The sequence below is a fragment of the Labrus mixtus genome, chromosome 15, assembly GCF_963584025.1.
Source record: "Labrus mixtus chromosome 15, fLabMix1.1, whole genome shotgun sequence".
NCBI lineage: Eukaryota > Metazoa > Chordata > Actinopteri > Labriformes > Labridae > Labrus > Labrus mixtus.
The window spans coordinates 25,769,904-25,793,481 of record NC_083626.1 but is presented as its reverse complement, the minus strand read 5'-3'; the positions used below and the strand labels follow the sequence as shown (position 1 = coordinate 25,793,481).

The window sequence follows — 23,578 nt, the reverse complement described above, 5'->3', positions numbered from 1 at the left end:
GCATCCAGATAAAACAAAACTTCACACAGAGGGAGTTGGTATGATATTAAAGATATGTGCTGATTTTCATAGTTACAACATAAAGCATGGGCTTGTTAATGCCACTTAAAAATGACATACAGAAGATGACAACTCAAGGATTTGTTATCATATCTGAGCTCAATGAGTGAAGCTGTTATAGTTTCTAACTCTAACAAATACATTGAAGCAGTCTGCCTTTAAAGTGAACCCTCAAATATGATATTTGGCAGTTCAGTTCTTCACTTTCAAACTTTCTATTTGGGAATGCTAATGATGAGATCATAAAGAGTGATTCTTGAAGAGCAGGATGACACAAAAAGATACAAAAACAGCTATTTTAAATTAGATATATACTGTATTTAGGAACGACATCATCAGAACGCTATCAGGATCGGGATAAAATCAATTATGATAACATGCTGAAGACAGAACAAAAATCTGTGTTTGAGCTTTTGTAGTGTGGGTTACATTTAGCTCAAAACAGTCTTTGCACATATTGTTCGTCCAATGACTCCTCCTCGTACATTTTAAATATACAGCTCCTCTGTTAGGAGCCTTTTTTACATTTGGGTTATCCAATAACTATCCTGGAAACCAAACATCCCCCACAACCAGCCATGGAATAAACACAGTCAGAATGAGACATTATCAGACCAACACTGAACCAAAGATAAAAGTTCCCCTTTACAAACAAGTTTTTTTTTTTTTTTTTTTTAGCTCTACACAAATATCTAAACTTTCACAAACTAGAGAATATATAAATGTCACATGACCTCTAATGCGTGCATTTTGGCCTTAAAGTTGTTTTCTTTTTCATGTGCCTTTTTATTTGAGTATGAGATGACAGAAATCTTTTGAGTGCTGAGGCATCATCATGTTAAATATGAGACTTTAATGGACAATAATGTGGCTTGATTTTTTGAGAGTTGAATCAGAAATGCTCAAAAATGATTATTTTGTTCTTTACAGAAGATGCAAATCTTTTTGCTGATGCAGTGTAGTTTCTGTTTTACCTCAACAATACAGTTTTGCACATTTTCACACACTACAGAATCTTTCCTTGGAAATTACACAAATTCATGAATTTAAAGTTCCTTGTCTATAAGCCTTTTTGCCTTTAATGACGAAATGAGGGCAATAATGACATAAAGATTTGACTTTATCAGACCGTGTTGTGGATTGACAGCTGAGTTGGAATCAAATAATCTCAAAGATTTCTTCATCCATATTCAACCATCTGTTGCAAACTAGAACCTGTTGCCTTTCAAATTATATTGAATGTCTGTATTTTGTTCTTTAAGGTCTTCTTCTTATATGCTTTTATTTTTAAATTTGGGTACCACAACGACAACATTGAGTAAGAAAAGGACTTTAAAAAGGAGCCTTATTATGTAAAAATGTGCCGTTTAAAGTCAGCCTGTATTTACAGATATCAGAGGGAAACATTATCAGACCACCAGCAGATTCATAGTTGGGGGTGGAATCAACATATGCTAATAAAGCAGATGTCCGCACTCTTCAACACATTCCAGGCAGCCTATAAAAACAAAGCGTCTTTCTTCCCTAAGGAGCAGAGCCCCATCTCCGCCTGTCTCCAGCAGCCACAAAGCTTCATATAAACATTTAGTGATATAACCTGATGATCCCGGGCCGTGCTCACACCCTCCCACCCAGCCTCTGTCTCTGACTACACCAACAGATATCTGATCCCTGCAGACAGCATTTTGGGAGCTCTTTCTGTGTTGTTTGGTCAAGGTGTGGGTCCCTGTCAGAAAAAAAACAAAAAAAAAAACTTTCCATGACTCTGGAAGTTTCGGGCCGAGTCTCTGTGTCTCTGCATGCCGTCCACTGTGCTCCGACGCCCGCTGAATTCATCAGCCATTGTTTTCTCTGCACAGGCATTTATGATGTCACTGCAAACATAAGCTTTGTCCTCAGATGAAGGATCAGCCAGGGTTCGTGCCCTTGTGGGGTCAAACAAACAGCAAATATGGACAGGCTATGACTCAGATCACGGGGTCGGGTGGACATTATGGTGGCAGAAAGAAGACTTCATCTAAAAGGGGGGGGGGGGGGGGGGGGGGGCGTGCCACAAAAGAGATGCAGAGAGTCTCATTCTGCATCTTTCACATCAGATATTCTAACAACAATCCACCTTAATCTGATCTCCCCTTCTGCCCCCCCCCCCCCATCCCCATCACGACCCCCTCCCTCCACCTCTCCATTCCTGCGACACCATCAACCATATCAAAATGAAAACAAAGAACATTTCCTGGGTCCAACGCTGACTGAGTCCATCAATGTGCTGACTCATCACCAGTGATAAAAACAAATATACAGGGAAGACACACTCAAACTTCTTCAAACCATCCTGGTTTAAGTAATACAAATATGTCCTGACCTACTGTGCATGAGGAAACAAGCACACATCCTCAATTTACTTCAAAATGTTCCTTTATGAGCATGTATGTACTTTCAGTGCTCGGGTGCATCTGCCTTCGTTTTTGTGCTTCTCTGTGTTGTGACAATGACTTTGTGCTCATGTGAAATCATGTCTGTTTTGTTTTCTGTGCTTGTAGTTCTTTTTATTAACCACTAACCAAGCAGGGTTTGAAATAAAAAATGAAACACATTTTTGACACATTTACATGATAGATGTTAGAACAAATGTTGATTATTGTGTAACGTCCCGTCTTCAATGAAACCAACCCAAAGTAATGTTTTGCCAATATGGATTTTTGCAACAGAAAAAGATCTATCCGTCTTGTAAAAATAATTCATGTTGAACAGTGAAGATTTACAGAATATTGACAATAATTCAAATATCTCACACGGCTTTATTAAATATACAAAATCCAACCACTTTTTCCCTCCCCCCCCCCCCCCCCCCCGGCAGATTGCATAAGAATGAATTTAGCCGCAGCGGAGTCTGTGTGCATTAAGTGCTTTGAAAAAAAAGGCAAGGTAAACACAGGCTTAAGTGCACACACACACACTAACACACATGCATGTGCGAGCACACAAACACACACGCACACACACTCACACACACTCACAAAACAATGGCTTGCATCTGTAAAGATCAGATTTCCATCGTGTTTGTTTTCTCAGGATAAGGCATGTGTGAACAAAGAAAATATTTGGCTTGCTCGTAGCCATCTGTTGAAAGCAGAGGAATTCTCTCAAAGTGTAAAAATGCTGCTTTTTGTAATGCAACTTTTAAAACAAAAAATTGGGTTGATATTCTGACATTGGTTGTGATAACAAATAAGAAGAAGTTTATAAGTTTAATGTAGTATTTTAAGAAGAGGCTTCATTTCTTTGAGGGGGGGGGTAGAGGACAGAAACTAGAGGAGCTTCAATCTAAGTGTAAACATAATCCTGCAGAACCCAGTTTTCTAAATAATTATCTTTGTATATTTTCATATCATTGATTTATTTGATGGATATCAGACAAACCTTAATTCAAGGAATAGTCATTTTAAAAAACAGAATTTGTAGTTTTGGCCAAAGCAGCCCCCATTAATAAAGTCTCAGATTCAAGAACAAACAGCGGGTTTACACTATGAGATAATAATAGAGTGAAAATCTGAAAAAGCAAAGTACAGTAACCTAACATGCCCCACAGTGGTTTACAAGACCTTAACTTTGTGTTTGTAATCTTCTATGTCTATAAAATAATCTGTATTAATTTGTTTCTGTTGTAAACTAAGAGGAAGGAGAACTTTGGGTTTTGTAATTAACATATATATTTTCAAATTCTTCATGAGGGAAACCAAAATTATTGAATGTTTAGAAAGAATAGAATAACTTTATAAAGGCTGGACATGAAAAAAAAACAACATCATATGCTGTCAGATGATGAGAATGTGGACAGAGAGCAATCACAAAACAACGTGCTGACACGAGAGAACGATCCACGGCTGTAACCAAACTGAAAAAAAAAAAAAAAAAAATACACAACAGATCCTGTATCTGATAACAGCAAACTAACACCTCAACATGGTTACAAAAAGCAACTGGCATCCCACAAAGATATGGAATAAAAGACAACAATTGAGCGATTGTTCTTGGTTAAATACATGGCACCGTGTGCACGGTCAAAACCATGCAAACATTCATTTGTGTCGGGTTAGTGGCACAGAAACAGGACGCAGAAAACAATGGCTAAATGTCTTTGTTTGTGAATCACAAAAGCTAGCTGATAGCTGGTTATTTGCATTCACAAGATCACACTCAGCAACGCTCAGCGCTAAATGCTGGAGCCCATGTCGTTACAGGGGACATTGTTATAAAAAGTGCAGGCTGAGTGGTGGAGAGCAGCAGATACTGTAGCATTCCTTTGTCCATTAAAGGACTTTTATGGGCTTCGGGTGCTCTCACTCCGGCCATGCCTATTGGCTCAAAAATTATACTTATTTTTCTGCCCCCTGAGGACTGCTCTTAAACTGCTGCTTTCAATCAGAAAGAAACAACAACAAAAGAGCCTGTCAGGGTAATGCTTCCTGACAAGCAAAGATAGACAAAAAAAGACAGAAACAACACCCTAAACACTCAGATGAAAACCGCTTTTAAAAAAAAGTGACAAAGCTTTAGAAATAAGCTGCCATGTGCAACGGGCAGATTTGTTATAATCTAAAGAAAAGAAAGAAAAGGATCAAACAACTAGAATTGACCCTGAAGGTATACGATTGATCCGACTCTCAGGGCAATATAATCGCCTAATAATGTCTTAGCAAATGATCACTTTGAGTGTGATGTGTCTTTTTGTTCTCCGGCTAATCAATTAGCTCTATCATCTTGTATTTCTATCACACAGACAAAAAAAAAGACAGAGACAAGATAAGAGCCCCTCCCCGGTGTTCTGAGGAATCAAAACTCACTTAAGATGTCAATAGTGTCACAGGCAAAAGATGCCAGCATTGGAAAAAAAAAAAAAAAAAAACCCAAATCTAGATCAATACTTTTACCAATCAGATAATTTCATTAAGGCTTTCAATGCCATTTAGTGAAGGGAGAGCGGATTGTGTGCAAACAAAGCAAAGTTCAGACATGTATTGTCAGAACAGAGTGACACATTGTTCTTGTGAAGAATAATTTGCACCCCAGTTTGATCTATTTATTCCCAAACGCTAACTGGAGACTAAATGAATTTAAGTGGTTTTTACAGCCCTTTGACATTTTAACACCCTCCAAACGACCGTCTTCCTTTAACTTATGTGCTCACATGTTGATCTAGTCCTGCTCTGTTTGTCTTTTCCATCACCTGGTCCCTTTTTCTGGATCTATTTATGTCCAGAAGGAATGCATCACAACTTACGGTTTCTTTAAGCAGCTGCGAGTGGAAATTGCTTTTTTTTGGGGAGACGTTTATGACCCCATTCAAAGGCTGACATCTCAAACACAGGAAGGAAGGAACTCAGAAGAGCCATACAGTATCAGGAGGATGGTTTAAAACGGCTGCTATCTTTCTGAAAAAACAAAACAAAAAAACAACTTGTAAACATTGGTCAAACTTTATGATTCCATGATAAAAATGGAAACCAATGTGAGCGCTAAAGTATGTTGAATCCACCAATTTGTATTTCACAAAAAGCCAACCAAACATGTGCAAAATATTCTAACATCAGCATAATTCAAACTTCAACCCCCACTGGCAAATTTCTGAAGATGTTGTAGTCCGCAGAAAAAGCACTTAACCCAGCCATGATGTCACATGTGGAGCAGTAGAGGGGGAGAAGAAAAAAGGGCTCTACTCCTCAAGGGTGCTCAGGATTAGGGCCTGGAAGTCTGTTAGATAATAGATCAAAGAGATACACAGGAGAGCACTCCTTACTTTTTCTCACATAGCCCTCATCTTCATACATAATGGAATTTCAGGTGCTCTTTTTTTTTCTTTCTCCTTTTGCAATTCTACCTGAAGATCATGAGAGGAGACTTCAGTCCGGGAATCACACACAAAATGTTCAAAAGGGTCGGCGCTGACACCACGGATCACCGCTGCGATTATAATATGAATGTGAGCTCGAGTGCAGGTACTGACAAAGCAAGGGCATAATTTACCCCGGTCGTGACCCAACAAAGGCTTCCAACAACATGAATGGACTGCGTTTTTTCACTATTCATTTGAGTCATGTTCCTTAACTTGTATAGGACTTGTTCACAATTAAGTGAGAGAAGCTTTGCGAGCACAATATGACTCAAATGACTAGTTTTAGGCAAGATTTTCTAAATTTCTAATTCAAGGGCTAAATACTTTTATTCAAGATTTTGTATTTTTAATAGATGGTAAGCCTACATCACACTTCATAGACTTTGAAAGATTATCAGATCTGGACTAATCAGGAATAAACAGTTTAAGTGTACAATGTTAAATCTTGCAGCAAAAATTGCTTCTACCATGAATTGCTGTTGATGTACGCAGCATTTTTATGTTGTAGTTGGAAAAATGGCAGCTAACGTGGAGGCTATTACCATACTTTTGTGTAGGCATTCTAGGTAGTTAACTGTAAAAATGCAACTAATCTTCAAAAACAAACTAGTTTTTAAGTCTAAGTAATATATTTCTAAATTAAGGATCAATTATAGCCTAGTAACTCAAGCCAACAGATGATTAGTTTAGCTCTGCGACTGAAAACAACAGCTAAACTAGCTTTGTCCAAACTAATGGAATCAGCCAACTAGTAGCCCACCTCTAAATATCACTAATAGAAAAACAACCTTTGCTTAAAATGTAATTGAAAACATGATGAAGTTTTAGTCTTACCTCCAGTAAGAAGAAGTAGGACTCTGGGCATTAGCTTCTCTTGTCTATCAGCTAGCTGGTGTGCTAGCTGTAGCTTCACATGTAACAGACAGAAACAAGAGAATTTTCATATCAAACTGAATTTAAAAGTTTTTAGATAAATGATGTTACACCAATTAACAAATAGAAAGAAGTTTGAGTTGCATTAAATCTGAATCTGAATTCTGTCTGAACTCAGAAGTGCAAAACTAACAGGCCTAGTTAGCTTAGCTGAATTTTTTAAAAATTGATTCTTAAAATTATAATTTTTTGTTTAAAATTGAGGTTGGTGTAAACATGACAAGCTGCAGCTTTACTCTTTATATCAGTTTCTTTATGTTCTCTCAATGCTAAGTAAGCTAAACTGTGTGCTAACTTTTATGTAGCAGACATTTATGAGTCATCAATTTTTCTCATCTAACTAAATAATGAATTTAACTGAGGAAAAGTTATCTTAGTTTAGCAGAAAGAGTGGGAACAGGGTGGGATAGTTAGCTTACTTCTGTCCAATTTTACAACATAACCAAACCAGTGCATCTAAACATCTAAATTACAAAACCTTTATGTACATCTTAGTCTAAAACAAATCTCCAGCCATTAAAAGGCATGGAGCGTCTCTCTGTTCTCTCTAGCCTATAATAAGCTCAACTGTGTGCTAACTGTTGCTACCTAAACAGACAAAAAAAAAAAAAGAACGGTATCCATTTTCTCAGCAAACTTTTGACAAGGATGTGACTAAGCTATCAGAAAGTGAAATAAAAACTGCAATGTTACCCTCCTAAAAATAGCACAAAGTTATAGGCTATAACTCACAGTAAGTATTAATACACAAACATAGGAAATACCACTCTCTTAGCCTTCTCTGACAGCTGAAAGTTAGCTTAGTATTAGTGGCAAATGGAGGAAATAGCTTGCCTAGCTCTATCCAAACTGGCAAAATCAGCCTACCAGCATCCTCCAAGCGTTTGCACGTTTGTACAAAATATGTAGGCCTATTGCACCTTTGAAACCGAAGTTTAAAAACACAGTTTCACTTTCGCTAGGCCTACTGTCTTCTCTATGCTAAGCTAAGCTGGGTGACAGCTGTAACTTCATACTTCAGAACATCTTATAGTCAAGAAATCAGATGGTTTTATTCCTCAAAATATCCTGTTAGTACTTTAATCATCTAATTTGCTGGAGGGCAAAGCTTTAAGACAGTGAGGTCAAATGTACAGGATAACCCTCTGAGTAGAAAATGAAGTGGTTATGAAAAGTATGTCCATGTTTTATGCTACTTTAATCAAGTAGTTGAGTGAGCATACTGAGTTATAATGGACCAGAAGTAATTTCACAGCTTTCAAGTTACAAGATAATGTGTAACATCAAAAGCGGTATTCTTGTCTTTTTGGTCCTCTGCTATTAGTTGTGTACAAAGTATTTATTTAACGACAGATTTTTAGCACTTAAAAGTACAGAGCACGACATACTCTGGGTAAAAACTTGAAAGCTGGGGGAAAAAAAAACATCCTCTGAGTTTGTGGCCATGCTGAAGCAGAAACAAAGTAGGAGTCTGCATCAGTGGAGCCATTAGTGCTGAGGGACGGCAAAGAAATCAATGGTCACCTGTTCATAAGAGACTCCTATTAAAGGTGCAGCCTTCACTCTGAAGATACTAAGTGCTGATGTCTGAGTGTAAAAATGGCCACAATAATAGATAGATTCAAGGCACTTTATTGAAAATCCATTGGGAGAGTTGCATGCCTTTCAGAAAGGACAACCTTGACATTCGGCCTGATGTTTCCTATAACATAAGACATCTACTTTTTAGATTCAGAATGGGGACTTGGAAATGTTAATTTCCTTTAAGCTGCACATAAAATAAAGTGTAGAATCAATACTTCAAGACAGTGGTACTCCAAACCTCAACGTAAACTTACCTGTTAATTGTGTAACTCTGCCGCCACCTACTGGACAAAACGGAGACATTCATGGCACAGACATTCAATTTCAAGTTGAGTTTTTTAGCTCCATTCTTTATTTTCTTTTACTACTTTGAGATGTAACCTGAAATTGAAGAATTAATTCAGTTGATTTATTGTCTATGTATACAAAATTACACCTAAAAATAGAGCATGAGATGATGCCCAACTGATGGATTGTCATATTTGGTGCTAAACATGACACAATTAGGATTAAACTGTGGTGCTACTACAACAATTAATTCCAAAGTAAACAGTATTTTTACTGAAGTAATTCATGATGAAATCTCTAGAAACAAAAAGGTGTTGTTGATAAAGGCTTGCACATACTGTACGCAACCTTAGTCCTAAGAGTTCTTACTGGTGAAGAAATAGCTTATGATGCAGTTTACAGTCTTTGACTCTGAGAAAACAGCAAACCCTCTCCTCATTCAAGTGTGTGTGAATCTGAATAGAGTGTGTGAGGAGAGAGCTGCTGAGCCTGTGTGGACACTATGAGAGGAACGCTGTGGATGACGACGTTCTGGCTGCTCAGAGTGATGTTTGGCACGAGCAACGCACTTTCCTCACAGGTTAAGGCACTCTCCTGCACCCGGACTGTCCTCTGAGCTGGCTCTCCCGACGGTCCGCACACCATGTCGGGGGGATTCATAACCAAGGCGGTGTTCCCTTCCGTCACCACCGTCACCTCTGTGCCGCCCTCCTGGATCAGAGCGTTGAGTCCCTCCAGTTCGGAGCAGGTTGTGATGAAGGTCTGGGAGCCGCCGCCGGAGTCCTGAGCCGTTATGGCCGTGTGCAGCAGCGCCTGGTGGAGCTGGCTGCTGGCGTCGTCGGGAGCGAGCTGCGTCAAAAGAACCGCCTGAGGTTCAATGGCGGCTTCTGCGGCTTGGGAGGAGCCGAGGGGTTGAATCGGCGCTAAAAGGTTGACTTGATGGATCATAGAGTTCACCACCATGTCCTGGCTTTCTGGACTCAGCAGAACCATGTTGGTTTTACTTTGAGCATCCACAGCGGCTGGGATTAAAGTGTTCTCCTGGCTGAGAGGGTGCGATACAATTATTTTGAGCTGCGCGCTGCTGTAAGGAGCCATCGAGTCGGACTGGAGAGGAACATGGAGCTGGGCGCCGTTTTGCGACGTCGCGACAGGAACCATGTTGACGGCATCGGGCGGGGTGCAGGCCTGCAGCTGCAACACACTCTGAGCCTCTCTGTGCTGCTTCTTGTGGCTCCGCAGAGAGTCCTCCCTCACAAAAGAGGCGTCGCACGAGTCACAGCAGAAAGCTCGAGCCGCTTCCAGCTTCGCCCGATACCTGGAGCCCGCGGGCATTTTCGGAGGATCGCCCCCTCCGCTCTTCCCTCCTAGTTTGCCGCCCTTCTCGGGCTTATCCGAGTGACACTTCTTTTTGTGGATGACCAGATTGCTGCGCTGCTTGGAGGCGAAGTTGCAGAAGTCGCACTTAAAGGGCCGCTCCTCCGAGTGGATCCTCTCGTGGACTTTGAGCGCCCCCTTGCTGGTGCACGAGTAAGTGCACTTGGAGCACTGCATGGGCTGAACCGGCTGGTGCTCTCGGGTGTGCTGCCGCAGAGCAGTCTTGCTGGCGCACTGAAAGTCGCAGTGGCCGCATTTGAGCGAGTCCCCGGAGTTGTGTTTGATCTGGACGTGGGATTTCAGGTTGCCCTTCATGGCGCAGCGGTAATCGCAGAAGTCGCACTTGTAAGGCTTTTCGCCCGAGTGGATGCGGACGTGCCTCTTCAGGTCGGAGTTGATTTTGAACTTTGCGTCGCATTGCGAGCACTGGAAAGGTGAATCCCCTTGGAAATCAGAAGAAAAATTAATCATCAATACAGTCATGAAAATCGGGAACTCCAGACGTTTTAAAAACCCACCGGTGTGTGAGCGGAGATGAACAGTGAGCTGGCTGGAGTTGCGGCTTGCGTACGGGCAGATCTGGCACTTAAAAGGCCGCTCGTCGTAGTGGATGCGCAGGTGTTTCTTCAGGCTGCTGCTGTCCGCCGCCGCGTACGGACAGTGTTTACACTTGTGCGGCTTCTCGCCCGTGTGCGAGCGGCTGTGCATGTTGAGCTTGTCCCGCCGACTGAAGCGCTTGTGGCACAGCTCACACTCAAACGGCTTCTCGCCTGGATGGAGGACGTAAAAAAAAAAAAAAAAAAAAAAAAAGTCAGGATCTGAAACTGAAGTGCTCAATCAGCCAAAAATTAAATAAAAGAGGGGCTTGAACTTACCGGTGTGGGTTTTAAGATGCCGCTCCATGTCTTTTTGGCCATACTGTGTCTTAAAAGTGCAACCTGTAAATCAGCATTGTTGCGTTTTACAATGTGTGTGTGTGTCGCCTGCGCACTTGTTGAAAGTTAATCTCAAAGTAGATAAATAAAAAAAAAAAGGACTAACGACTGGGGGACTTGACAGGGGAGGAAGTACAGAACGTGTTACAGTCATAAAGAGCGAGAGGCACCAACCTGAGAAACAGCAGCTGTGTCTCTTTGAAGTCAGGGCCGGTTTCAATTTTTTCGAAGGTGTTTTCTGCGCTTTGGTCAGGATCTTTTTGACACCTCTCCGAACGCACGACTGGTACGTTTCTTCAAATACAAACTCAGTGCTGGGATCTGAAATCAGGACAGGAGGACAGTGCACGAGATTGTCAGTTTGCGTGTGTGTGTGTGTGTGTGTGTGTGTGTGTGTGTGTGTGTGTGTGTGTGTGTGTGAATAGCTGATAACAAACCCAGTAGCAATTGCACTTCACCTGGAAGTGTGGTAGTTGTTGATGTGTCGGAGGTGGGCAGAGAGCATCCATTTTGCTTGTGGGCGAGAAACACCTCGAAATTATTGTACTGCTGTTTGCAGAAGCCGCAGATGTGGATGTCTGGACTCACCTCCACCAAGACAGAATGCCCTGCAGCGACTTCAGAGGAGGACAACAACAACAACAACAACAACAACAAAACGAAACCCATCATTACAACGCGAAGTTTGTTTGAAACTGAGACAAAATCACCACTGAGATATTGCAGATATTATAGAAAGGGTATATTGTTATTGAATAGCAGTTTCCCCTTTACCTTCGGCGTTGTAAGTTGCCATTTTCGTGCTTGTTTTGCTAAAGGTTTTCCTCATTCTCTGGCTCCTCAGAGCCTACACGACGTCCACCATGTTGTTAAAGTGTACAGACTCGACTGAAGAGGCATCCTGCATAATCACAAATACAATACACAATTTAAAACGCACCACAGTCAGGATATCAATGCACATGAAAGTCTGCTACTTTGAAAACAAACGATAGCTCTTTTTTTTTTTTTACGACATGCTACGTGAAGTTTACGGCAGCGCCGGTGCAAAACCTACAAACGTGCTCCGTCCGAGTGACGTCACGTGATGCCTTTACAACGAAGGGGAAAATCAAACATTCAACCTCTCAGATTGGTAGATTATGCAACAAAAGTGCATTTATTTTGCGTCATTGTTATAACTTTGAGTATAAAGGTTGTCATGTATTGCACAAAATGATTTTAAAATAACACAAAAGGGGAAAACGCTATTATTACCGACAGTGTCATACGTCATTCACCGGTACCTGAAAGCAGCATCACCTGTGCTGTGTGTGTGGGCTTCAAACGTTGGTCCACTTTGTCCCGGAAATTCTTTTAAATTCCTTTACAAAAGCCCGGATGAAATGATGTAACATGTGTAAAAAGTAACATTTTCCTCATATTAATTGAAATTTGAGCGACTTGAAGCCCCTCTGTTGGGATGTCCTCATCTCTAAAAAGCCTGGCAGCAGGACACTCAAAGGTCATATAAGGTCAAAGGTGACATTACTGCCACCTGTCGAAGTGGAAGCGTGTTTTAAAAGGCCCCAAAATGGCCTGAAGTGAAGTAAAAAGTATTGTTTTGTTAAACCACATAAATTATTTAACTTTAAAACCAGCGTTGGCTCGAAAGTCCACTTTCCGCTACAACTTTAGCACATTAAAGAAGAAATAGAGGTGGCACTTCCTGTGGTACCTGTGTTACTCCTCTGAGAGGTAAGCCCCAGATATAGCAGTTTGTTGTAAGACACTTAAACATACATACACCGCCGTCTTTCAAGTATAGCTAAGGGCAATTTATGAGGTTGTTGGGGTGAGTGAATGAGAATGCCTCTTTTTTTTTTTTTTTTTTATGCCAGAGCTGGTGTGCTGGTGTGAATAAGCCATGAAAGTGACTGACATACAGCTCCATTTTCACTGGCAGGTCCTTAACTGCCTGATTGCCACTGTGAAGCTCAGGAATTTCCTTACGCTGACTTTCCTGCACGGCAAAGGCACAGGACTGATTCCTTCCCTGCTGAAACAGCAAATCCTGGAGACAGACAGGAGGTAACACACACGCACACACACACACACATACACACACACACACACACACACACACACACACGCACACAATGTAAGGGCTTTCAGGGGGCTGCCTATATGCGTCTCTGACTGGTTGATTACTGCTTTCTTTGGATTTGATTCTGTCAGGATCGTCCTTGTATATTCAGATAAATGTATCCTAACCGTTTATGTCATCTTAGGGGGAAAGTATGTTTTCTTTGGGCATTTTTCGAAAATTGATGACTCGGTCGAGAGGAAGACAAGACATGAAAAGGAGATAAGTAAATAAATAATTAGATCTGACCGAAGAGCGTGCAAATCATATGCACATAAATCCCCCCACACAAACTCAATACACTTAAACGTACATCAAAGAGCACACTCACATGTGACAGACGAATGACTCAGAGATGGCTTAATTAAAGAAAGACTTATGTCATCTCTCCAGCAGTGGAGAACAGGCCAGTGTGTCTCTCTGCTTTGATCCAGACTTCATGTTTTACAATCAAAAGAATCGTAAATCTGTTGGTTTTTTTGTTGTTGTTGCCAGATTTTCACACTTGTGGCAAAGAAATCCCGCCCCTTCAGGAAGAAGTGTGACCACGATTAACAGTTAGCCACTTCATCACTGGTCCTTATTGGAGAGGGAACACTGCAGCAATCATCACAAGTAAAAAGAAACTAGGACTGCAGTTACCAATTATTTTATTACAAATATTTTTTGTGGTCTTGATATTTGGAAAAAGGTTTCTCAATTCAATTGAAGACACTTTATTTGTCTCTGAGGGGAAATTTAAAGGCACACAGAGCAGAAGCATGATGACAAAAATAAGGAGCAGCTAAGTCAGTGCAATATAGACTTAAATATAAATTATGAAATTAAATATAAAGTAGATAAAGTAGACTGAAGATATAAGTGGACATTGATTGGACTGACAGCTGGAGACAAATATAAGCAGAGCTATAAAGTAGATTAATACTGGGTGGGTTTCTTCAAGACAGGAACCAAAGAAAATACTGGAGCACACAAATCACTTCAGGCAAATTTAACAAAAGGTGCAAAGGACTAACGTTTCCTCGCACTGCGTCTTCTTCAGAGTCAAACAGTACAGGTACAGACTTGAAAAAGTTAAATACTCTCCAGCTCACAGTGAATAGTCACTTATTGGTTAATGCAAGTGGCAGGAAAGCAGGAAGTAGAGCAGAACTGTGACAGCACTTATGTGTAAGCCAATCATAGAACATCCAGTCCAAATGTGATCATATTTACAACATATACAATACATCCTATTTATAAGACGACAACTATTTCTCTGTAGAAAATATGTAGTGCATGACAGTAGTGCACCCTTTACTAGAATGCAACTGGATTCAGATGGTTTTTTAAAAATATATTTTTGCCTTTATTAGATAAAACAGCTGAAGGGAGATCGGAAATGTCGGGAGGAGAGAGTGAGGAATGACATCTAGCAAATGGCCGAGGTTGGATTCGAACCCAAGGCCGCTGCAATGGGAACTAAAGCCTCTGTACATGGGGCGCACAACATAAACACTAAGCTACAGGCGCCCCAGGATTTGATTTTTTTTTGTTTTTGATACAAACAAACATCCAGACCCCCAAATATGTTTTTTTAAAGTAGAGCTCCAAAAATCCCCCAAACGTTTTATTCACTATCATAAATGACAAACGGAAGCAGCAGATTCTATCACATATGAAACTGGATGAGCTTATGTTTGCTATGTTGCTTAAAAAATGTACTAAAAAAGTGAATTAAATAGTCGCCTTGTATGTTTTCTTTTAACTGACTGTCCATTAATGGTTACTTGTTGCAGCTCGAAGTGAACTTCATTATCATTTAAAACAATGAAAAGACAATTTTCTTCTTTAGAAATTGACCGTGTGATTGATCATTTATCACAATAGCTTTGAATTAATTTTCTGTTGACTGACTTAACTGATCAGTTTTCAGATTGTTTTAGCGCCGCAGTAATACCCGGGCACGCTGCACGCTCGTGACTGTTTTCCCCCTCCATCCTCTAAAACAATAAGCTCGTATTCATTTGTTGTTCTCAGAACCAAAGTATCACTCAGACGTCCAGCTGTGCCGGTTCTCATTTGTAGATGTGGCCCTTTCTCATTTATTGATATGGACGAGAATCCAGTGAGTGATGCAATGTCCCTCTTTTCCCCCAATGAGACAAGGGCAACAATAGGGGGGTGGGTGGGGGGGGGGGGGGGGGGGAGTGTGCCTCTGTCACATTATTTTCCCCCATCGAGGCACGCCAGCTGCTTACAGTTGCTTAATGGCTACGAGCTGTCACAAGGCATCACAGCCCGCTGCCACACAGGAGCGGCAGATGCTTTAATTGCACAATGACTTGTAGGTTGTCAACAGCAATTATAGCAGGCTTCCACCTGAGGGCACCCAAAGAACACCGTCTACTCACTTCACTGGAAAAGCCTCAGAAGCTGGCTGGCTGCTACACGCACACACACACACACACACACACACACACACACACACACACACAAAAAAAAAGGTCTCTGAGTCTCGATCCTGTCCAGACAAGAGCCTGCAGACCGATCCCAAGTCTCCCCCTTTTTAAGCTTAATGGTTTATCCATGTGCTGCAATAACCTGCGCAGGAGTGTCCCACAACAGACTCAGGACCCCGAAATCATATTTAGAAATCAAATATTTATCCAGCTATGTCACCTTAGGGCCCCGCTGCTCACCGTTGCTGCAGCAGGTCGTGGTGTGCAGAGTTTGAGTAATTTTGCTCATTATTAATTCATGTCATTTTTTTTCTTCTTTTTTTTGCGATTCAGGAGAGGCTCATTCGCTGCTGCTGCCAGTCCTGAGATGATTATCATTAAGAGGAAAAGCAAAACAACACGGTGAGGTCAAAGCTGTGATGCAACACGCTTTAGCCTGCATCACTTCAGGTATACCGATCTGAGAAATCTGTGATTACTTCTTTTGTGGTCCTTTCTATTTATAGACAACCACCCCCCCCCCCCCCCGAAATGATAATCAAGCGAACCAAAACACACACGTAGCTATTCTGTGTTTGTGTCACGTCAAATCGAAGGGGTAAAAGACGTCCCGAGTCCCCCCGTGTTTGTTTAGAGCCATAAGACAAATTATACACACATGTATGAATTCCTTTGGTCAACAGCTGCCATCACAGCATCAGATAAAAACAGAGCCAAAGTCTGGGAACCATCAGATGCCTCCAACACTCCCACTCTATCATATAAAAAGACACACACACACACACACACACACACACACACAACTACACACACACACCAACACAGATATTTGCGAGCAAGTGCAGCAGTGCTACACACAAAAGGCGCACATGCTCACACGCAAAAACAGCGCTATGTTCTTTGTATCTGCCAACTGATGCAGATGATAGGGCTGCAGATGAGTGCAGGCTAACCAGAGAGGAGAGGAGTACATGTGGCTTCAGAGACAATAGCAGGACACGGCCTGAGGAGGAGAGTATTCAACATGCTGCGATTTTAAAATAAAGATACAATTGCGACTGTTTTTAAAAGAGAATAGAATTTTTTTTATACTTTAAAGTTGACTCATTTTAATTTTTTGAAGATTAAACAATCATGTCATTCCAGCTGTAGTTGCTGTAAAATGTAACATAGAGGAAGAAAAAATTCCCTTCTCCGTCTCCTCTTAATTAAGAGTGCATTTCAATGTGAATCAAAAAAAAGTGTTTGTAATGGAGTCCAGCCAGCCAGGTACTTGAGTGTAGGCTTGTATTTTTGTTTTAGTGTCAGCAGGGGGTGTCCAAAATCAGGCTAGAGAGAAGAAGTCCCTGTGCTTGTTTGAAGCAGCTTACAAGGCAGTGCTCCAGTTTTCAGTCGCTGACATTTTGGAACCAGTGGGTCAGCAAAATGGAGAAGCCGTGGAGATGTATCAAACGCAGCAGGACAGTTGATCACAGGATGGTTTGGGCGTAATTTATCGTGGCTCTTTGCTTTCTTTATAGTGAGTCTGGGGGCCTGATCATCATTAACATTATTGCACAAGTAGGTTTCAGGTGTTGCTTTGCTCCACTTCTACAGAAGGAGATGGAGCCATGGACTAAATATTTTGGACCCTCAGCACTAAATCTAAACTAGTGCCTGATGTTTTTTGGATTCATGCACCTGATACCTGTTTTTTTAAGGGCAATAAATTCAGTGAATACTTGAAGCTGATTGAGCTACAGTGTGAGTGTGAAAAAATACCTTTCTGAGTGGATTGTGCATAAATTTTGCAACAGTTACGCTCTGACATATGACTCATTTTTCTGTTTTTTTCTTTTTAAACCAATTAACCTTTTAATAAAGTGTGAAGCAATTCTAGCGCGTACCATGGACTGCTGAGCTGTGATGCTCTGCTGCATGCACTGCAGACAGTGCTGAGAGTGTGGGTAACTAAAAGTCAAAGTCAAAACTGACTTAGGCAGCACATTCAAGACAAACACAGATGACCAAAGTGCTGTACACTCTTAAAACGCAATCTCACCTAAAAGAAATATGAGTAAAAGAACAATAAGAACAAAAGATAACACACTAATGGCACGATAAATTATGGTGAAATGGATACATATAGAAACTCTTGAGTTTGAACGTGCTCTGTGGAACACAAAAATATGATGACACATTTTCTAACCAAGCGCCCCAAGTATTGTCTTCTGGAGCCTGACGGATTTATCGGCCAGCCGATAATATCGGCCGATTTTAGTGTCAGGTAATTTTATCCCAGATATCCGCCGATAGTATTCGATTTATTCACCAGTCAAACAGCATTTCATTTTAGTTTCATTGTATTACACCAGCAGTTCTCTTTCACCAGGAGAGTGTGGATTACAACGATCATTATCACTCTCCAGAGTGTAACTGATGCACGTACATGCACAGTCACTTTCCAGTTGAGTGACCATGTTGTCTTCATCACAAGTGTTTGATCTGCATTTGAGCGATTAACACAATAAATGTGTGTTTATCTATCTACCTAGCTCTACAGATTGATAATAGATCTTAAAGATATCGGTCGATATATAGGTAACTGCTTTTTTTCCCTCCCCAATATCGATATCGGCCACAAAACTCCCATATCAGTCGATATATTGTCTTCTGGATATATTGTCTTCTGGATGATATTTTCTGTGAAATGTTTTCATGTCATAAAACATTTAGAAAGAAACATATCTGGGAAAGGCCATTGTGGGCCACCATAGGGCTGGGAAATATATCGAGTTTTTAAGATATATCGATATATTTTCAAACAAGATGTAGGGTAAGACAATATGGTTAATATGGATATAGTTTATGTTGCATTAAAATAACATTATCGAGGTGCCAGGTCACCTTTTTCTCATCTCACTGATGATGACTGACTGTCTGTTCCTCTTAACCCTGCTCCTCCTCTCTCTCTCTTTTATTGTATTTAAGGAACATTTTTCACATGTTTAAATTCACAAACAGGTAGTTTATTTTTCCATATGTTTTCACTGTTAATAAAAGACATATCGATATATATCGAGTATCGCCATTCAGCTAATCAATATCAAGATATGAGTTTTGGTCCATATCGCCCAGCCCTAGGCCACCATACCACGGACAAAACTGTTGGACTCTTAATCTAAACAAAAGATCTGTGCATGTATGTGCATGCATGAGGCGTGAATGTGTGTGCGCCGACATACATCCGCGTGTGTGAAATTGTCAATGATGTCATGAGGGAGGAGGCAATCGTGATAGTTAGACAGATAACAATGGGGCAACACACACATATACTGTACTCTTAGAGACACACACACACATGTGGCATCATCATCGTCACAGAGGGAGAAAGGCTCATAATTGGACAGAGGTGTCTGTAGATAATGAAGCCAGACCTCACACCTGCCAAACCTTGGGGATTTCACTTGACTGGCCACTTAAATCTCCCTCACTCTGCGGGTCTGGAGGGCAAGAGAGTGAGTAAGAACTAATGGAAAAAAAAAAAGCACGCGCTACAGGGAGGATCCCTGTCAGCACGAGTGTAGTGTGTGGACCCCATCCCTCCCTCCCACTCGAGCTAACTCAGCCCCCACAGCTTGTTCCGTGCGGCAAACCCACCTCACTTCACTTCACTGTAAATCCTCTGGTGTCAAGGATTTCAGACGGAAACGGGGAAATGCTGCACCAGCTATTTTGTTTCAAACTCTCAAAACACTCGCTTCTCTCCCCGAGTTGTCTTTGGTGACAGCGTTTTGTGTGTGTGTGTGCGGGGAGCGTATTGTGCCAGCTTTTAGCGGGGTGTCATTCGAGGCGCTGAAAGGAGAAATCAGATAGACGCTTCAGCGGAGAAATACTTCTGTATGGAAAGTTTACCTGACAGTCATCAGTGAAGGTGTGACACTGTATCAGTGGAAGCGAAAAAGCTACACCAATTAGGGATCGGGTTTACGCTGCCAAAAGCTGAACAATTTATGGGAAACAAAACTCTGTCTCTCTTCATGACTTGATCCATAAATGAGGCTTGGAAAATCATTGTCAATGTGGATAAAAAACAAGGTATAGATGGGAGCACAGGTGGAAGGAAATTCTCCTCTATTCTATCCATAAATACACAGACGGCAGTGAGAGACAGCAGGGGGATATCACTCTTTGTTAGCTTGTCACAAAGTCAGCCATGTCAGCTTTTACATACGTGCTTGTGTCTGCTGTCAAAAGGTTGTAGTGGTAAATGGTAAGAATCAATAACTTTGTAGCACTAACAGACACAAATAGAGACTGGTAGCTTTCCTCATGGGCTAGCTGCAATCCAGATGGCCGTGGTATATCTGTCATATTTTATTCTTTATTCTGCAGATAGCGGATGAAAAAAAGGATAAACACGCACTTGTCAAAACTCTGCTGTCATGTGGATGTTTGTTTTGGTGCCTCCGCTGCTTTCCCGAAAGTCGAGCCGTGCATTAATACTCTGACTTTAGGGGCTAAAGCAAGGTTACCCAGAGAGCCTCAGTCATTTTTTTTTCTCAGAGCTGGAAAACACAGAGAGACACTTCCCTAATGGAGATCTACATTTTATATACTGCAGCAGCAACACACACAGTCACTTAGAGACTTTGTAAGGTGTCTGTAAAAAAAAAAAATGCACACCATGCAGAAAAGCTGGCAGACATTTTTTTGCATCATGTTGATAGAACTGTGGACCACCTAAACCGAGACCGAATCATCATGCCTGAGATCAAAGTGGATCACGATGGAGAGATCAAGACATGCCTGAAGAGATTGAGACCGAGTTAAGACCCTAACCAAAGTAGTACGAGTCCTAAAATGTATATTTGGAACATGCCGACCATTTCTACTCCCTCTAAATGAATGTCCAAGCTGACATTAGCTCAAGTTGTTGATATTCTTCAGCTTGATTTTTGTTGTGGTCTCACCATTGGTAATCAAAATGATATCAGGGACATTAGGAGCAACCATTTGTCCCCACATGCCTTTAGTCTCTCTTTAGCTTAATACATCATGAACTAACTTAAAGTCCAATAGAATACAGCTTGTTAACTTATTCAGGAAGCATTTAATTGATAATTGTATCAATAATTTCAAATACGATAAGAAGTTTTTGGTTGCATTATAGATTGGAGAAAAGAAGCTGTTGTCACAATTGCTGTTGAATTTTAAACTTAGATGATAGCAGTAAAAATCAAATGATATCGATTCCAGGGGAAAAAACGAGAAGTCCTTGGCACCGGATATTTGTTCATTTTAATTTTTCCACTGAATGTCTGCACACTGTCTAAATTGCACAACTATGTTGGCAATGTATTTGTGCATTTTAAACAGTGGTCTCTTAATTTTGCTCTGCTTTAGGTTAAAAACATGACTGAACACCTGTAGTTTTGTTTACCACCTGCATTTCTATTAATCGTAAATAAAATTGAGATCGTATCCCTTCAAAACATGTGCTGCTGAAAAGTATCAGAATATTGAATAATGTGACCACCCTGCAATCAGAACCAGAAATACTTTATTAGCCCGGGTTCAGTAATGTCCCTTGAGAATTGGTTTCCAACCTGAGGGCCAGGCCTTGGGTGCCAAAGATCTCAAGTGCTGTAGTGTAGAAAATAATGGAATAGAATGTCTTTATTGTCATTATACAATTGTACAACAAAATTATTTAGCTTTACCTTAAAGTGCAAACACATAACAGGCATCCAAAAACAACAAAAACTCTCATTCGGGTAAGATGGGGCAATGTATGGTAGGAGTATTTACAGCATGTAGTATAAAAAAAGAAGTATCTTGCCAGATAACAGAATATAAATAAATATTGCACATGCCAGAAGGATAAAATCTAGGATTACTTTCTATTAGGCTGTGTTCAGCCAAGGATAAACAAGGTTGTGAACCATTGCCCCAGAGAAGTTATCTTGAAAAAGCTTTGAAAATAAAATCTCCAGTCATCTTTAAGACTGAGACAGAACACTACAAATCTGCACACAATCAAATTATGTGTAAAATCTGAATGGATTCTAAAAGCTCTCCCTTTTGTCTGTGGTTCTCGTTCAACATTAAACAGAGCCAGAGAGCCCAGCCCAGGATAGTCATCTTGGATACTTTCACTTTAATTTTCCAATGTCCGGGCCAGGTGGGGAGGTAAATGAGCCCAGGTGGCTCGCCTGGCCTGCGATACCCAGGAGAGGAGGAACCTTGCAATCAACAAGCAACAAAAACCCCTAGCATCCATGGTGATGGATCATGTCACATGTCCACCGAGTGTTTGTGCTCTCTAAGTGCTGTGTGCATACTGAGGCGATAGCTCACCTCCTGCTCGGCTGTGATGGATCATAGATAGACAAAAAAAAAAAGAAGCTGCGTGAGCACAGACAGTTTGGGGAGATGTGCTGTAACTGTAGACCCCGGGTCATCATCGTCCCATCTTTTACCCGCTCAAACTGCCACGCGGAGACACTTTTAGTAGTCGGGCAACATTCGCTGATGTGGATCCTCTTTCCAAATGGCGACGATAAGCGACGCTGAAGTGCGCCCCCTGAAATGAAATCACACGGAAACCGAAAGCTTATCAAGATGAAACTGTGCAACGGTACAGGAATTATCCATCACCATCCGTCATGTTTTTTTGTAGCAGGAAACAGATTACATGGATCTTAATTGAAATATTATTTTACCTTCATTTGAATTATTTATGCGGTTTTGCCGGCTACATTCATACTTTGGAAAAACACATAATGTGATGCAAGAATGTGTGTGCATATTTGTGAGTGTTCCTCATATATTATTCAAAGTGTAGAGTCAGAATATGGCTTGTACGCAGCCATATGAAAGATATCAAACGGCCTGGCTTTGATACAATTTGCTTGAGATCCACTGGCCAGAGCCGAGCTGTCCGTTGGCCGACCATTGCTAATGAGATCGGGGGGTAAAATTGAGAGTGGTGGGCAGGCTGTCATCCGCTAGGTGATGGTTTTAAGACTAAGCAGTGATACTTCATTAATTAACCTTCACATTCTATGTAGATCTGCTCATCAAGATGCAGTTAATTAAAGAAAGGTCATTCCAAGGGCTGCTGGGAAGCGGCATTATTACAATGGAAGGATGGCACTGCTTTGAGCGAGATAACACAGGAGGGGGGGGGGGGGGGGGGGGGCAGTGGGGGGCAGGGTGGAGGCGATCACCCAGTCACTGCGAAAATGGCAGACAACTCGCCAAAGCCTGTTTCTGAATTCCTGACCACCGCCTGGATGGAATGTATTTTTTACTTGTTTTTGTTTTTTATTTCTCACATATCCTCTTTTTTTTAATTTTTATATATATATACAGAAAGATGCTGCAGAGAAGCACTAATGGAGAAAGCCTCGGTAAAATATTCATTACGCTCAATCGACAGCATCCATCTTTTAGCATCTCGCTATAGTTTTTTTTCATCTCTCTCTTTCAGTCTTTTCCTGCCAATTCCTTGTGTGAAACCTCCGACCTTGCCCAGTGTACTGTTAAAAAAAAAAAGAAAAAAAAGAAGCCTTGAGTAAATAAAAGGCCGTCGGGATATGAAATAATCATGCGTCATCTGTAAGTGAAATCCACTTCTGACTGGTGACTTATTCAGTTTGATTCCCGTCCAGCCATCTATAAATGGAACTCCTGTCATTGGCTGCTTCAGAGCAGCTCTGAAGATGTCGCCTTGTTTAATAAAAATGGATCTGTTACAATCTTTGTGTTGTCATGACAACATATGTACTGTTAACGTCCCTGTTAGACTCCCATCAAAGTAAAGTAGACGAGTCCTTAAAGCCCAGTTTCCACCAAGCGGTCTGGTTCAGTTCGGTTTGGTTTGGTACACATTTATTGGCGTTTCCAACGTAAAAGTTCAGAATGGTACCAAAGTAAACCGATCTGTACCGTCCTACTT

General features: G+C 41.1%; 2 protein-coding genes across 2 annotated transcripts in view; both read right to left on the bottom strand.

Moving 5' to 3' along the window:
- LOC132990052 (uncharacterized) overlaps positions 1-23,578 on the bottom strand; it is a 377,347-nt gene that overhangs the window by 18,982 nt on the left and 334,787 nt on the right. The gene's annotated exons all lie outside the window — the stretch shown is intronic.
- On the bottom strand, positions 8,503-12,098 carry zfp64 (zinc finger protein 64 homolog (mouse)). Its single transcript, XM_061058053.1, has 6 exons — positions 11,845-12,098; positions 11,529-11,687; positions 11,245-11,391; positions 11,011-11,073; positions 10,654-10,905; positions 8,503-10,578 (listed from the first exon to the last, which is right to left on the bottom strand). Exons 1-6 carry the CDS (start codon positions 11,897-11,899, stop codon positions 9,194-9,196), a joined length of 2,061 nt encoding a protein of 686 aa, XP_060914036.1. The 5' UTR covers positions 11,900-12,098; the 3' UTR covers positions 8,503-9,193.

Bases quoted from the DNA above. Each gene is read 5' to 3' on its own strand.
- zfp64 (XM_061058053.1), bottom strand. From the start codon at position 11,899: ATGAGGAAAACCTTTAGCAAAACAAGCACGAAAATGGCAACTTACAAC. The intron at 11,392-11,528 runs GTGAAGTGCAAT...TCCTGATTTCAG, and splicing joins AACAACTACCACACTTCCAG to ATCCCAGCACTGAGTTTGTA. The intron at 10,906-11,010 runs GTAAGTTCAAGC...TCCTCCATCCAG, and splicing joins GCATCTTAAAACCCACACCG to GCGAGAAGCCGTTTGAGTGT.